Raw genomic sequence first — 13,002 nt, forward strand, 5'->3', positions numbered from 1 at the left:
TAAGAGAGTTCCCTTAATGCTCATGACTATGTTCTTTTTAAATCAAAACTTATCAGTTGATAAGGTCAATATCTATCATGACTATGTTCTTTTTAAATCAAAACTTATCAGTTGATAAGGTCAATATCTATCACGATCAGGTTAGATTGTCTTGACCTCGATTTCTATTCACACTTTTGTATCATTTATTCTTTCCTCGAACTTCACTCGTCTAAATATGGATTTTTCCGATGTATACTCCTGCGAGGAATGTCTTATCTTGTGATTGATTCGTTACCCGAAACTTGGTTTTCAATCGTAACGCGTCAGTGTCCTATTATTACTTTTCTCTATCTTATCTCGAGCATCTGCTGTCAACCTTTATGACACCGACGAACGTGCCGACAGCTATACGCAGGCCCAGCGAGGACGGGCATCAGATTTAAAGCGATGAACTCGTCTGATGTGCGCAGCAAAGGTATCAAAAGCTCCCTCCATTAGCATAACGTGGCAACCTGTTTTACCCGACCAGACAAAAAACTTACGATACTCGACTCCCTTCCACGCCGCTTTTTTGTGTGTGTGCAGCGCGTCGGTTGGTAGAAATATTATTAATTGCGGCGTAAAAGAGATCTTAGCTCGTCCGTTTTAAAGCCAGCCGGAGGGTTTGCAGAAATAAATATTGATTTGTGGCGTAAAATAGGTCTTCGCTAGTCCATTACAAAGAAAGCCGAGGACCACGAAGTTGTCCAACTTCGGACAGATAGAGAAGGCAAGGGACGCGGCCTCTGCGTCTACGCGTGAAAAGTTCGCTCCGTGAGAGAGAGACGGTAAAGAAGAGGCGCTATATATGTTGTATCTTCTTCAGGTTGTGTGTGTATTGTCTGCTGTCGGTCCTCTGCTTTGAAGAAAGAAGCTTTTTACAGTGCGACGCCACTAACATTTCAGGTAGTAGATAAGTGTCTTAGTTCTTTGCAGCACTTCTCTGTGATACTCGACGAAAGCTTGCAAGTTAGTGCAACGAATTTTTGGGTGATGTTGTTATTTCCCGTCTCTTATCTCTTGGTTTAGCTCGTGGATTTTCTCGGATCGTTGTTTTTTTTTTTCTGTTTATTAGTTCGGGTGGCATGCATTTTATGACGAAGTTTCTCAGTACTTTTGATAGTGCGAGGAAGGCTGCCTGATCTGTTCTTCCCAGGGCTAAGGGTTGAGAAATAGATAAAAGGGCGTCCTGCCTTTTGATTTTCTAACTACATGAAAGCTTCTACCATAAGCAGATTCACGTTTGGCATGCACTTATGATATATTTAGCTGGTCACGCGATCTCATATATTGTCGATTGTGTTAGGTCTTTTATTGTATTCTTTTAATGGTTAGACAGAATCACATGTTACTTCACCGTCGATCCTTCGTATGTGGGAAATTTTGTTCTCTATGTGTGCTCACAGTCCGCCATTTAAACTATAACGATGACGATGATGAACAAACCGTCGGGTTTCCTTTAACGTGGTAGGATACTAAAAGCCGACATGGTTATATCATGTTTACTCATGGAAGGAAGAATTAATAGCCAGTGTGTTCCTTTCCATTCTAATTTAAAGTGGAAATTTTAGTTAGATATTGATTAACTAGTGTCTTTGTTTCAATCTTTAAATAATGGTTCAACATATATATAGCTTTCTAAATGCTATCGTTCTAAATCATCAACTATATTTATTTAAATTGATAGATTTATATCTGTAGACTCTTCAGATTTTGTTTTCTTTCTTTTCAGCTGATAAAATTTGAAACGATGCTGCAGGATGGTGGGTGCTAAATCAGGAACATGGATTTATCCTGTCATCTGCTTTTTCTTTCTTCTGGCCTCTCTGGAAGTGGATGCTTACGATGTACCCATGACTCTTTTGCATAGTGCAGTAGCTAAAGGAGCAGGTATGATTATTCGTAAACATATGCTTAGTCCAGAGTACACATGACTATTTCTTCCTGCGACCTCTTTTAACAAGTGTATGTGATACTCGTCGGAGTATGTTCTTGTCGGACATTCAATCTGAAATCCTATGTATAGCTTTCAGTGGCTTCGATTCAACAAATAACTAAAAACTCATGATTTTTCACATAATTTTCAGTCTGCCTGGATGGAAGTCCCCCAGCATATCATTTCTCTCCTGGGAGTGGCTCCGGAGCAAATAACTGGTTGGTTCACATGGAGGTCAGTTCATCTTCCTGCAGTTGTTTGGACATTCAAATTTACTATTTGTAGGTCGATAAGGAAGCCGGATCCAGCATTATTCATGAGACCATTCTGTTGTCACCACAAATGTTACCATTGGATACTTGTTAAAAGTTATTTTAGTTACTGGGATTGAGGAATGGTGACTTTTGCTACTTAGGTAGAAGCATCATTTGGCAACTAATAATCCTGAAAATTCCAGCATGGACAAGTTGATTGAAATGCTCACTTCAAATGTGAAAATTTTTTGCTAGTTTATAACTCTACGTCTTCTATATTCCTGCAATACATTATTCAACACATGCATATTGAGGATGGCTAAATGTTTGTGGACAGAGGAAAAGAATATTGAAAAAAAAAATTATATTGCAACTAATCAAACAATCTATCAGCTATAAAGTACACAAAATGTTTAGACTTATTGGAAGATGCAATTTCCTTGATTAATATATTCTTGGTTTGCAGGGAGGAGGATGGTGCAGGAATGTCGAAGAATGTCTAGAGCGTAAAAATAATTTCAGGGGCTCCTCTAATCATATGAAGCCACTTTCATTCTCTGGCATTTTAGGAAACAGCAAAAAATCTAATCCCGGTATGGTATTTTGATAGATTACTGTATGAAAATAATTCTACATGCAATCTTAAGCTTGTAAACATTTGGACAAGGAGGTGCTGAATTGGTGGAAGAGAAGCAAAGCTTGAACCTCTATGTGTTTCTTGCTTGGTGTAAAAAAAACAAAGAGACAGAGAACCTTAACATTCTTACTGTTGTTGGCTTTCTTATCTCCAATATCTCTTTCGCGACATCCCTCTTCTTTACAAATCAATTTTTTCTTCTCCGCCAATGTATTTTAGGTATTACATCCAAAAGACAGTCATACACATGTCGCATAATAAATATAAGATAATATCCGTGTATTTCCATGCTCTTTTTACACATGTTTCTTTTGATTTAACTTCCTTGTATTTCATCTTAAAAATGTGCAGACTTCTATAACTGGAACAGGATCAAGATTCGGTACTGTGATGGTTCATCGTTTACAGGAGACGTAGAAAGAGTAGATCCTGTAAGCTCTTTAAACAAAAAGTCCACATGATGGATGAGATTTGCGTCGTTGCATAAACAAGCATGAGATTTGTGTACTAATAATGCTTTTTTTTTTCTCATCTAAATTTGATTAGGCTACAAATCTTCACTACAGAGGAGCCCGGGTTTGGCTCGCTATCATGGAAGATCTGTTGGCAAAAGGAATGAACAAAGCAGAAAATGTATGTGCTTGTAGAGTGGTAAAAGTCTCTTATCATGCAAAGATTTGTTTGTCATAATTAATACTCTGGTGAATGGGCTGCATGCAGGCACTTCTTTCTGGTTGTTCAGCGGGTGGATTGGCGTCCATCCTACACTGTGACAAATTCCGCAGTCTTCTACCAGCAAGTGCAAAAGTTAAATGCTTTTCTGATGCTGGTTATTTTATTGATGGGTGAGTTTATTAATTGCCTTGGGTTCCTTGTTACTTTGCTCATACATATTGTTTTCTTAGCATGGTATCAATTGGAATTATCATGATCGCTCCTAACAGGAAGGACATTACTGGAACGACCTCTGTCAGATCCCTTTACAATGATGTTGTCAACCTTCATGTCAGTTCGTTGTCGCTTGTATTCTTTGATAATCAGTAGTCCATCCTATTAATGTGCAGTATTCTCTGTAATATATATCTCTCCCAAACTTCTTTTAGTGATGTATGGTGCTTTTATAATTCCTAGGGGTCAGGAAAAAATTTGCCATCTTCATGCACCTCAAGGTTATCACCAAGCATGGTAAGAAGTATGTTTTCATTTGGAATATATATGAAGGATGTCATGTCATCTGAACAAATATATCAAATTGTGAATGCAGTGCTTTTTCCCACAGAATGTGGTGCCTAAAATGAGCACGCCCCTCTTTATACTGAATGCAGCGTATGATGCCTGGCAGGTAACAGCTTTCTCGAAAATTAGCTACTGTCTTCTGTAAAATACTCATCGAGGGTTTGGTACCAATTCAGCATAGCAAGATGATTCTTCTACATTCATAGGATGAGTGAGCAATATTAGGTATCCGTTGATGGACAGTAACAAATTGTAATGCATTCCTATTCTTGTGCTTCTTTAACTACTACAGCATAGATTTCTTGTTTCTCTTCACCAAATTACTGTCACTTCACGTTGCTCTGGTGCTGCAAAGCAATGCTGTGATGCTTTTGCATATTAGGATGATAAACATTCCCTTCCTGGACATATTCCTTTTCGTGATGTAAGCCATTGCCCGTTGAATATGCTAGCTAATTGATGAGTTGTTTCTATTGCAGATCAAGAATACTTTAGCACCAAGTTCTGCCGATCCCCGCAAAAGTTGGAATGCCTGCAAGCTTAATATAAAGAGTTGTTCGTCAGATCAACTTGAGAAAATGCAAGGTTGGCAACATAAAACTTGGCTTTGAACTGCTTAATCAACTATTATTTATCAACATCCAAAATAGAAAGTGAAGGAAATCTTCTATTTCATTTCATGAATCCATGATAAACTTTGTCTGAGTTCTTGTACTTGGCGATGGTTGTCACCCAATTCCCCTGCCAATGGATTCTTGATTTACTTGGTGAATCTAATGACTTGACATGCCAATGACAGAATTCAGGTCAGAGTTTCTGCGTGCACTGCCGGCAAGTGGCAACCCATCTACGGGCATGTTTATAATCTCATGCTATGCTCATTGCCAGTCAGGGAGTCAGGGCACATGGTTAGGAGCTGATTCCCCGATGATTGATAAGATGGTAAGAATCGCATAGTCTTTTTGTATTGGTACATATCTCATCATCATTATAATATTTATATTTCTTGCTTGCATGATCTTTTTCTTGATCTATATTCTTCCCTGCAGCCAATTGCAAAAGCTGTGGGAGACTGGTTCTACGGGCGGAGTGTTGTTAGAAAGATTGACTGCCCATATCCATGCAACTCTTCATGTCGCAATCGTGTATATGAATGAATCCGCGGAAGATTAATGAACTTGTGGTATTCTCAAGAGAATAAGTGTGGAAAGCAACTGCATAAACTTTTCTTCTTATTACAGTATCGCTTATTTACTTTATTGTATACTATATGACAAACATTATAACATTCCGTCACCCAGCAAACCTTATAACTTTTTTTCTTACCCACATTTCTTGTGAGTCCTAATAGTTTGGTGAAAGTTTCAGTGACATTTGACTTTATTGTTTTTTACATTGATCACAATCAAAGAAACGAGACGCATCTTTTTTTGTTTCGTTTCGAAGCGATGATTTCTTCCAGCGGTCCCTCCTCTTCTGACTCTTTTCTCCCCTTACCTCTAAAAGAGTGTTTTTTAAGTTGTTCTTCTTGGGTTGGACTGTATAATGAGTTCATGAAAGCGAAGTTAGATAAAAATATAGGACTCTAAGAGGTCTTCGATGTTAGAGAACGATGGAAGTATAGTCTCTATGATAAATTTACAACGCGTACTCCCCCTCTCATCTTCCTCAAATCCTTTCTCTCTAAATTTTGGGGCTTCAATTAGTAGGGTGAGGTAGGACATAAAACTACAGCATGTGGTCTCTTCGTGAGGGAAGATATTATCACTATCGATAGTTCTGATAAAGGAAAAACTAGGGTTTTTCAATCATAATCGAAGGTGAAAGACAATCATTCTTGGGTTTGAGTCTAAAGATGCATCAGTTCAAAGCAAATCAAAGTCAATCCAAGCAACAAGGAAGTCCATTTCTCTTCGGTGATGACTTAGATGCCACTATAAAGGACAAAACACCATCTCTTATTCGTTACAATACATTTCCTTATGTCCCCTCAACATTTAATTCTAAAAAAAATACAAGCCTCCAATAAAGAGAAGTTCGATGTTTCAATGCGTTTCCCTATTTCGAAAACGTCTCGTGCAATTTCAAATCTCCTATCGAAGTTGCTTGGGAGAGATCATGTGAGTGGCAATATTTCGTCATCTTCTACATCGTAGCTCGGTCGAATCTGACTCCATGTCAACTATCATTGTTAGAAATCTGAAATCATTTTAAAAATCATGTTTTCTTTTCTACCTTTGATCGTCTCCTCTTATATCACTTTTTCAAATCCCTCCACCTCTTTACCGATGACTAAGGAGTATTAGAAGAGAACAACGACATGAGGATGGACACTACATTCATCTTCACAATGGCTAACGGTAAAGAATAAAAAGTATTTTTTTTCCCTACCCTCTCTTCATCTATGCTTCTAACCTTTGAATCCCTACTACTAATTATAACGCTCTCGAAGACAAAATGAAAACTCGATGGACTAGAGTTATGCTAAAAGAAGGCCCAAAGAGTCAGAATGAGTCCCTTAAGGGATGATCTAATATTCTTCTCGTACCCCCTAGGCATCGATTAAAAAAAAAAGAAACTAAGAACATCTATCCTCTCTCTATCATAAAACCTATGGCTTGTAAGTCAGGACTCTCTCTCACTTCTAATCTTCTTGTATTATTATCCTAACTTAAAATAATGTAGGAGTTATTAAGCGAGATAGCCAAGAGCACCTGTTATCTCTTTCTAAATATTTTAATTTCTTTATTTACTTTGCTAGAGACACCGAAGGAAAGTGTTAGATTCATAAGATGCCTTGGCAAAAAGTGGTAGATCTGGTTGTTGAATCTCAGATTTTGATGATAAAATCAATTGATAAAATTAAGATTTAATATGCATTTGAGTGACGTAGGATTAACATCGATCAAGGAAAAATAATTCGATTAAAGCAGGAAGAATCAGAAGTTGGGCTGGAGTGAAATGTCTCAAAAGATTGGACATCGGGTCGGAGAAATTATCGACATGCCAGAAGGATTTCATGTCATGAAAGGATCAAACATTGCACTAAAGGAGATCGGAAGTTGTGGAAGTCAACATGTCGATTGGGCAATATGCTAAAGAAGAGGATAATGCATCGAAGGATCGGATGAACCAATAACAAGTTGGATAATATAGGATTCATGCTTGTAATCGTGTGTCTAGATCGAGTTAGTTTAGGTCTAATTGAGTCGGTTTTGGGGTGAAACAATGTCAACTCAATCAGGGACCAATTGTGCTTGAGTTAAACCTAAGTGGAAGGCTCATTCGATCACCCATAAAAGGACTAGGGGATAGTACCACCAGATTGGGTGGTGGTACCACCCAAATATAGTCTTTCAGACTATGTCAGACAATTGTACCATTCAGTGTCAAACTTGTTGAATCTCGGATTTTGATGATGAGACTAATTGATTGTGTTTAGATGTTTAAAAGCATTTTGAGTGATGCAGGTCTACTCGATCAAGATTAGACAGTTGACGCAGGAGGAATTGACGTTGCACCGGAGGAGATCACGTCAGGATATTGGATGGCTAAATGCTTCGGACGTCGGGCATCGGGCCAAGGAGAGCGAAATTACGCCAAGGATATCGGGGTTGCGGAGGTCAACCGCCGATTGGGCAACAAGCCGCAAGAAAGGACGATGCACCGAAGAATCGGACGAAGCGCCAACCAATGACGTGTCGGGCAACAGAATGTCAATTCGCGTTGTAATAATTGTCTAGATCGGAGTTGAGTTTTGGTTTGTGTGTGCAGGATTAACTACGATAACGATGAAGACATAAAGCGACACAAAGTGCTGGAGTCAAGCGCGAAGGATTCGTTGGGAGTTCGAGAGTTCGACGAAAGTCTGAAGGTTTGTCGGGAATGCTGCCGGGACTAGCCGAGAATGAGTAGGGAGCTTACCGAAGGGTTTTTCGGAAGCTCGCCGGAAGGTTCGTTGGAAGTTCGCGGAGCTCACCGAGAAAGATCGGAGCTTACCGAAGAAGCTCGTTGGAACTCGCCAAGATCAAATCGTGAAGTCTAGGAGCTTGCCGGGAGTCCGCAGAATGGTTTCCGAGAATTTATCGGAAGACCGTCGGAAGTTCGCCGGAAGCTCGCCGGAAGAAGTCTTGACTTACGGACTTTGTAATAGCTTAGAAAATGTCTTTAAATTCGTAGTTAGCACGTTAATTAGGGTTAGGATTAGGTGTTAATCCTATAACCCAAGTAGGGGCCAATTGGGCCCGAGTTCGGACTGGTTTGGGCCAAGTTTGGAGCCCAATCAGTGAGCTGAATTGGCCTAGGCGGTGGCACCGCCCAGCACCCGAGAGCTGGGCGGTGACACCTCCTGGGCTGGGCGGTTGCACCGCCCAGCACCCGAGCGCTGGGCGGTGGCACCGCCAGCATCGGGAACATAAGAGAATTCAAATTTTTGGAGCCCCAATTTGAATCCTCTTGAGGCCTATAAATACCCCTCAAGTCTCAACTGAGAATACAACTTTTTGAGCAGCAAGTGTTTGAGAGAAAGGTCTTAGAAAAGTCCTAGCTAATCTTCTTTTCATTTTACTAGTGTTCACCTCCTTCTTTCTTGCTGAAAATTTGTAAGAGAGTGAACCGCTTGTAAAGAGTTGTAAGAGGGGTATTTACCCTTCCCTTTCAAGAGATTTGCTAGTGGAAGGTGGGAGCCTCATCGAAGAGGGGCATCACAAGTGGATGTAGGTCATTTGACCGAACCACTTTAAAATCGGTGTAATCTCCGGTTTGCATTTATGTTTATGCATTTATCTTTCTGCAAACCTTTACTTTGCTAAGTTCACTGCCCTCATCTTATTACGTACGCTTTCAACGCAATTGAAACGGTTTCAAACGAAACATTATTTTTATCGTACGAAAGATTTTCTAAAACCGAAGTTTTAATCCGCTGCACTAATTCACCCCCCCCCCCCCCTCTTAGTGCCGCTCCGATCCTAACAATTGGTATCAGAGCCACGTTTTTCTACCTTGGTTTAACACCCAAATAGAAATGGCTCTTTACAACTTTCAAGAGGGTCACTCTCTCATTTGTCCTCCCTTTTTCAATGGGACGGACTACACTTATTGGAAAACTCGAATGAGAGTTTTCTTACTTTCTTTGGATTTGAATTTATGGCACATAGTCGAAAATGGATTTGAAATGTCTTCTCTTCCAATGAACCATTGGAATGATTTGGAGAAGAAGATGTTTTCTTTAAACGCAAAGGCTATGAATGTCTTATTTTGCGCTTTGGATAAAAATGAGTTCAATCGGGTTTCTTTGTGTGAAACGGCTTTCGACATATGGCACACTCTTGAAATCATACACGAAGGCACTTCTAGAGTTAAAGATTCGAAAATCAACATTTTAATGCATGATTTCAAGCTTTTTTAAATAAAGCCGAGCGAAACCATTGTTGACATGTACACCCGTTTCACGGATGTCGTCAATGGTTTACAATCTCTTGGCAAATGTTTCTCGAATTTTGAACTTGTTAGTAAAGTTTTACGATCACTTTCTAAAGCTTGGGAATCAAAAGTAACGGCAATACAAGAAACAAAAGATTTAAATATTTTTCCACTTGAAGAACTTATCGGCTCATTAATGACAATAGAAATGGTACACAATGCACATGATGAACACAATGAACACTTGAACCACCTTCCAAAGAACAGGAAGGATTTGGAACCTCGGACAAATGAATACCACTTGAGCGATGACTCAAGTGACGAGGACAATGATGAACTTGAACTTCGAACACCAACTCTTAATAAGTTCATTAAACAAAAATCTAAAATAAACAATGAACTTGAATGGAGGAAGAGGCCGAAGAAAAGGAAGGCACCCAAGGATGAATCAAGAACTTCCAAAGGTGAAACGGCGAATTGGGCTTTGACGGGCTTCGACTACAAGGTAAGTAACTCAACTCTCTTGAATTATTTTGAAATTACTTGAAGTTTTTCATGAGTTCTTAATTTAGATAGTAGGAATAGGAAATAAAACAATTATTTTTCAAAAATTATATCATGTTTTTCTTTTTTAGCATCTTTGAAAAAATTAAAAATTTGATCAATGAAAAGTATATTGCTAAGGTTTCATGCATGTTATGTTTTGAAATGTTGAATGATGTATGCAACATTATGGATTATAGTTATATGATATGTGATAATGCTTAGGATTAATCCATGCATGTGTATTTTGATGATTTTATGTCATGCATGAGTTTTTGAAGTAAATGTTGATTTGATACTCTCATTTTGGATTAACATGTTTTTGGTTTAATCATTTTTATGACGAATTAAGATGACATTCTTATGACATATTAAGATGACATAGTGCATGTACATCTATGTATGAATTTCTTGATAGTCTTTTGATGATAGATGTGATATCATGATGTTTTATTTTTGATGTGTTTGGTCTTGACGGCTTTATGACGAAACTTATGTTTTGACTTTAAATGATGATACAATGTTTTCACAAAAAGACTTAAACACTCTCACATGAAATCAATTGTATGAAATGGAAATGAATTTTCTATTCTATTGAGATTAATGAATTTATTTTACCAATCTTATGAATCTCATGAAAATAAACATGATGAATATTTTATAAATGAGTTGTCTTATAAGATTTTGCCTTTACATCTTGAACTTTAATGCTTATATTGATTTGGCATATAAAGACTAAGGCATGCTCATAAGAAGCAAATCACATGAATAGAAATTTATAAAAATGAAATGTAATCCTCTATCTTATTGATTTCTACCTAAGAGACCAATAAAACTATCTATGCCATTTTGAATCTCTTGAAAGAAATATTGAGATTTTGATGATTTGGATGATTTGAATTTGAATGAGTTTTATTCAAAATCATGATCTTGATTCCGTGATATGTACAAATTAAGATTTATTATGAATCAAGATTTTTTCATTAATCGATCTCCTAAGATTTTCTTTTGATTATTTATGAGTAGGTTTTTCAAAAAGAAATCATGCCTTTTGGTATTCATATGTTCTAATCTTTCATGATATGATTTTTATACAGTTCCTTGTATTCATGAAATGTTTATCGCATCACCCAATTACTTTCTTCTTGATATTCCTTATGTGGTGATTAAAATTATGCATGAAATACTCTTGATATTATTTTGATGTATACAAATGAAAAGTTATAATCATGAATGATCGGATGAAATTTGACAAGTTAATATCTTCATGATTTGAAATATTTATAATTTGAAATTATGCATGCAATTGCTTTGTATTGTGATGATATATGCATCATGAATACTTTATTATCATACATGAAAATAGTGATAAACATTTTGAAAATAAATGTTTGTATCATGTTAGATGATTTTACATTTTGTGCATGATGAGTTATAGTGATGATTGAAACAATGATTGAAATGATATGAATGATGATTTGGAATCATGTATATAATGATGAGTTTATATGTTTTGAAAATATATATGATGATTTGGTATTATACATGCAATAATGATGCACACAATGATGAAATATTCATGATAAAATTATTATTTTGATATTCATGACTTGAATTTTCCTTTCTTTTTACCAATGACAAAGAGAGAGAAAGAATTGCTAATGTGCTATCTTGAATTGATGTAAAGGGTAATCTCAAAGATAAATTAGCTACCTTGCACAAGTCAAGAAAATACAAAAATTTGCTTACCTTCTTGCACATCTAAAGAAAAGATACAAATGTAACACTTGCCAAATTGTTTGCTTGCCTCATGTAAAACATGGTCCCTTGCTAGTTTGGTACTTTGCTAAGGAAGCAAAAATGACACTTCTCAAAAGAGAAGAAAGAGCTTACTTTCTTGAACATCTTTAATATGCTAGCTAGCATGATGTACAATTTGCTATCTTGAACATTACAAAGAAATACTATCATACACATTGCAAAGAAAAGCAAATATGCCAACTTGCACATCTTTAAATTTGCTAGCTTGTATGTAGTAAAACTTGTATATCTTAAAAGTTGCTAGCTTATAGAGAAGCAAAGAATTGCTATCTCGAAAGAAGCAAAAAATGCAAAACTTAGAAAACTTGCAATATAATTGCTCTTGCCATGCTTTGTATCAAAAATATGTTGATATCCTTAAAAGCATCACATTAAATTTTTTAGTATTGCAATGTATCACATGTATTACAAATTGAAATTTTTGAGACTATTATCATATCATGTTTAACAATTGATGTCTTTCATGACATGATTTCTTTACATTTTTGTCTTGTATGTATCATGTGATGATTGAAATATTGATTGATGCAAATTCATAATTTATTTAAAAGTCTAAATCATTAGTTCCTCTCCTTCTTTTCGGCAATGACATAGGGGGAGAAAGATTGCTAGCTCAAGGCAAATGTTGGCTAGCTTGTACTCTTCCCTTCTTTTCGACAAAAACAAAGGGGAGAAAGCTTTTGCTAGTGAGAACATGCAAAGAAAAGCAAAGTACAATCTTGCACAAGAAGCAAGTGTTGAATTGCCATGATTGAACTTAAGAATCTTGCTATGCTTTTGTGCTTATATGTTGTGATGAAAATCTAGCTTTGTGTTACAAAAACTTGCATATCTTTTAAAATAGCTATAGCTACTTCTCCTTTTTGTTGATGACATAGGGGGAGAAGTATATTGATGACTTCATGCATTGAATTGAATATTTTATGTATATTTGCATGATGGTTTAAATGTCTTTCATAACATGTGAAGAATGTTACTTGGATTTAGGATAATCCAAGTGTTCTATCAATGGCATATTGATAGAGGGAGTTTAGTTAAACTCCGGGGAGTTAAGGTTAACTCTGTTAGTCATCAATTAGTTGTCATCATCAAAAAGGGGGAGATTGTTGAATCTCGGATTTTGATGATGAGAC

The 13,002-nt window shown here is 36.9% G+C and overlaps 1 protein-coding gene across 2 annotated transcripts; it reads left to right on the forward strand.

Annotated features, from left to right (window-relative positions):
• The first annotated feature begins 632 nt into the window (after nucleotides 1-632).
• On the forward strand, nucleotides 633-5,517 carry LOC103981998 (pectin acetylesterase 8). 2 transcript variants are annotated; one of them, XM_009398781.3, is made up of 13 exons: nucleotides 633-927; nucleotides 1,781-1,911; nucleotides 2,109-2,191; nucleotides 2,678-2,804; nucleotides 3,200-3,279; nucleotides 3,395-3,481; nucleotides 3,569-3,693; nucleotides 3,793-3,853; nucleotides 3,980-4,033; nucleotides 4,113-4,190; nucleotides 4,564-4,669; nucleotides 4,884-5,026; nucleotides 5,134-5,517. In XM_009398781.3, exons 2-13 carry the CDS (start codon nucleotides 1,782-1,784, stop codon nucleotides 5,239-5,241), a joined length of 1,182 nt encoding a protein of 393 aa, XP_009397056.2. In that variant the 5' UTR covers nucleotides 633-927; nucleotide 1,781; the 3' UTR covers nucleotides 5,242-5,517. The 2 variants fall into 2 exon arrangements, with proteins under 2 accessions (XP_009397056.2, XP_009397057.2); XM_009398782.3 differs by lacking the exon at nucleotides 633-927 and adding an exon at nucleotides 941-990.
• Nucleotides 5,518-13,002: the final 7,485 nt, after the last annotated feature.

This window comes from Musa acuminata, chromosome BXJ1-4, assembly GCF_036884655.1.
Source record: "Musa acuminata AAA Group cultivar baxijiao chromosome BXJ1-4, Cavendish_Baxijiao_AAA, whole genome shotgun sequence".
Lineage (NCBI taxonomy): Eukaryota > Viridiplantae > Streptophyta > Magnoliopsida > Zingiberales > Musaceae > Musa > Musa acuminata.

Excerpts from the sequence above, each read along its gene's own strand:
- LOC103981998 (XM_009398781.3), top strand. The coding sequence starts at position 1,782 with ATGGTGGGTGCTAAATCAGGAACATGGATTTATCCTGTCATCTGCTTT. Across the intron at positions 2,805-3,199 it reads CAGCAAAAAATCTAATCCCG|ACTTCTATAACTGGAACAGG; the intron begins GTATGGTATTTT and ends AAAAATGTGCAG. Across the intron at positions 4,670-4,883 it reads TCAACTTGAGAAAATGCAAG|AATTCAGGTCAGAGTTTCTG; the intron begins GTTGGCAACATA and ends TGCCAATGACAG.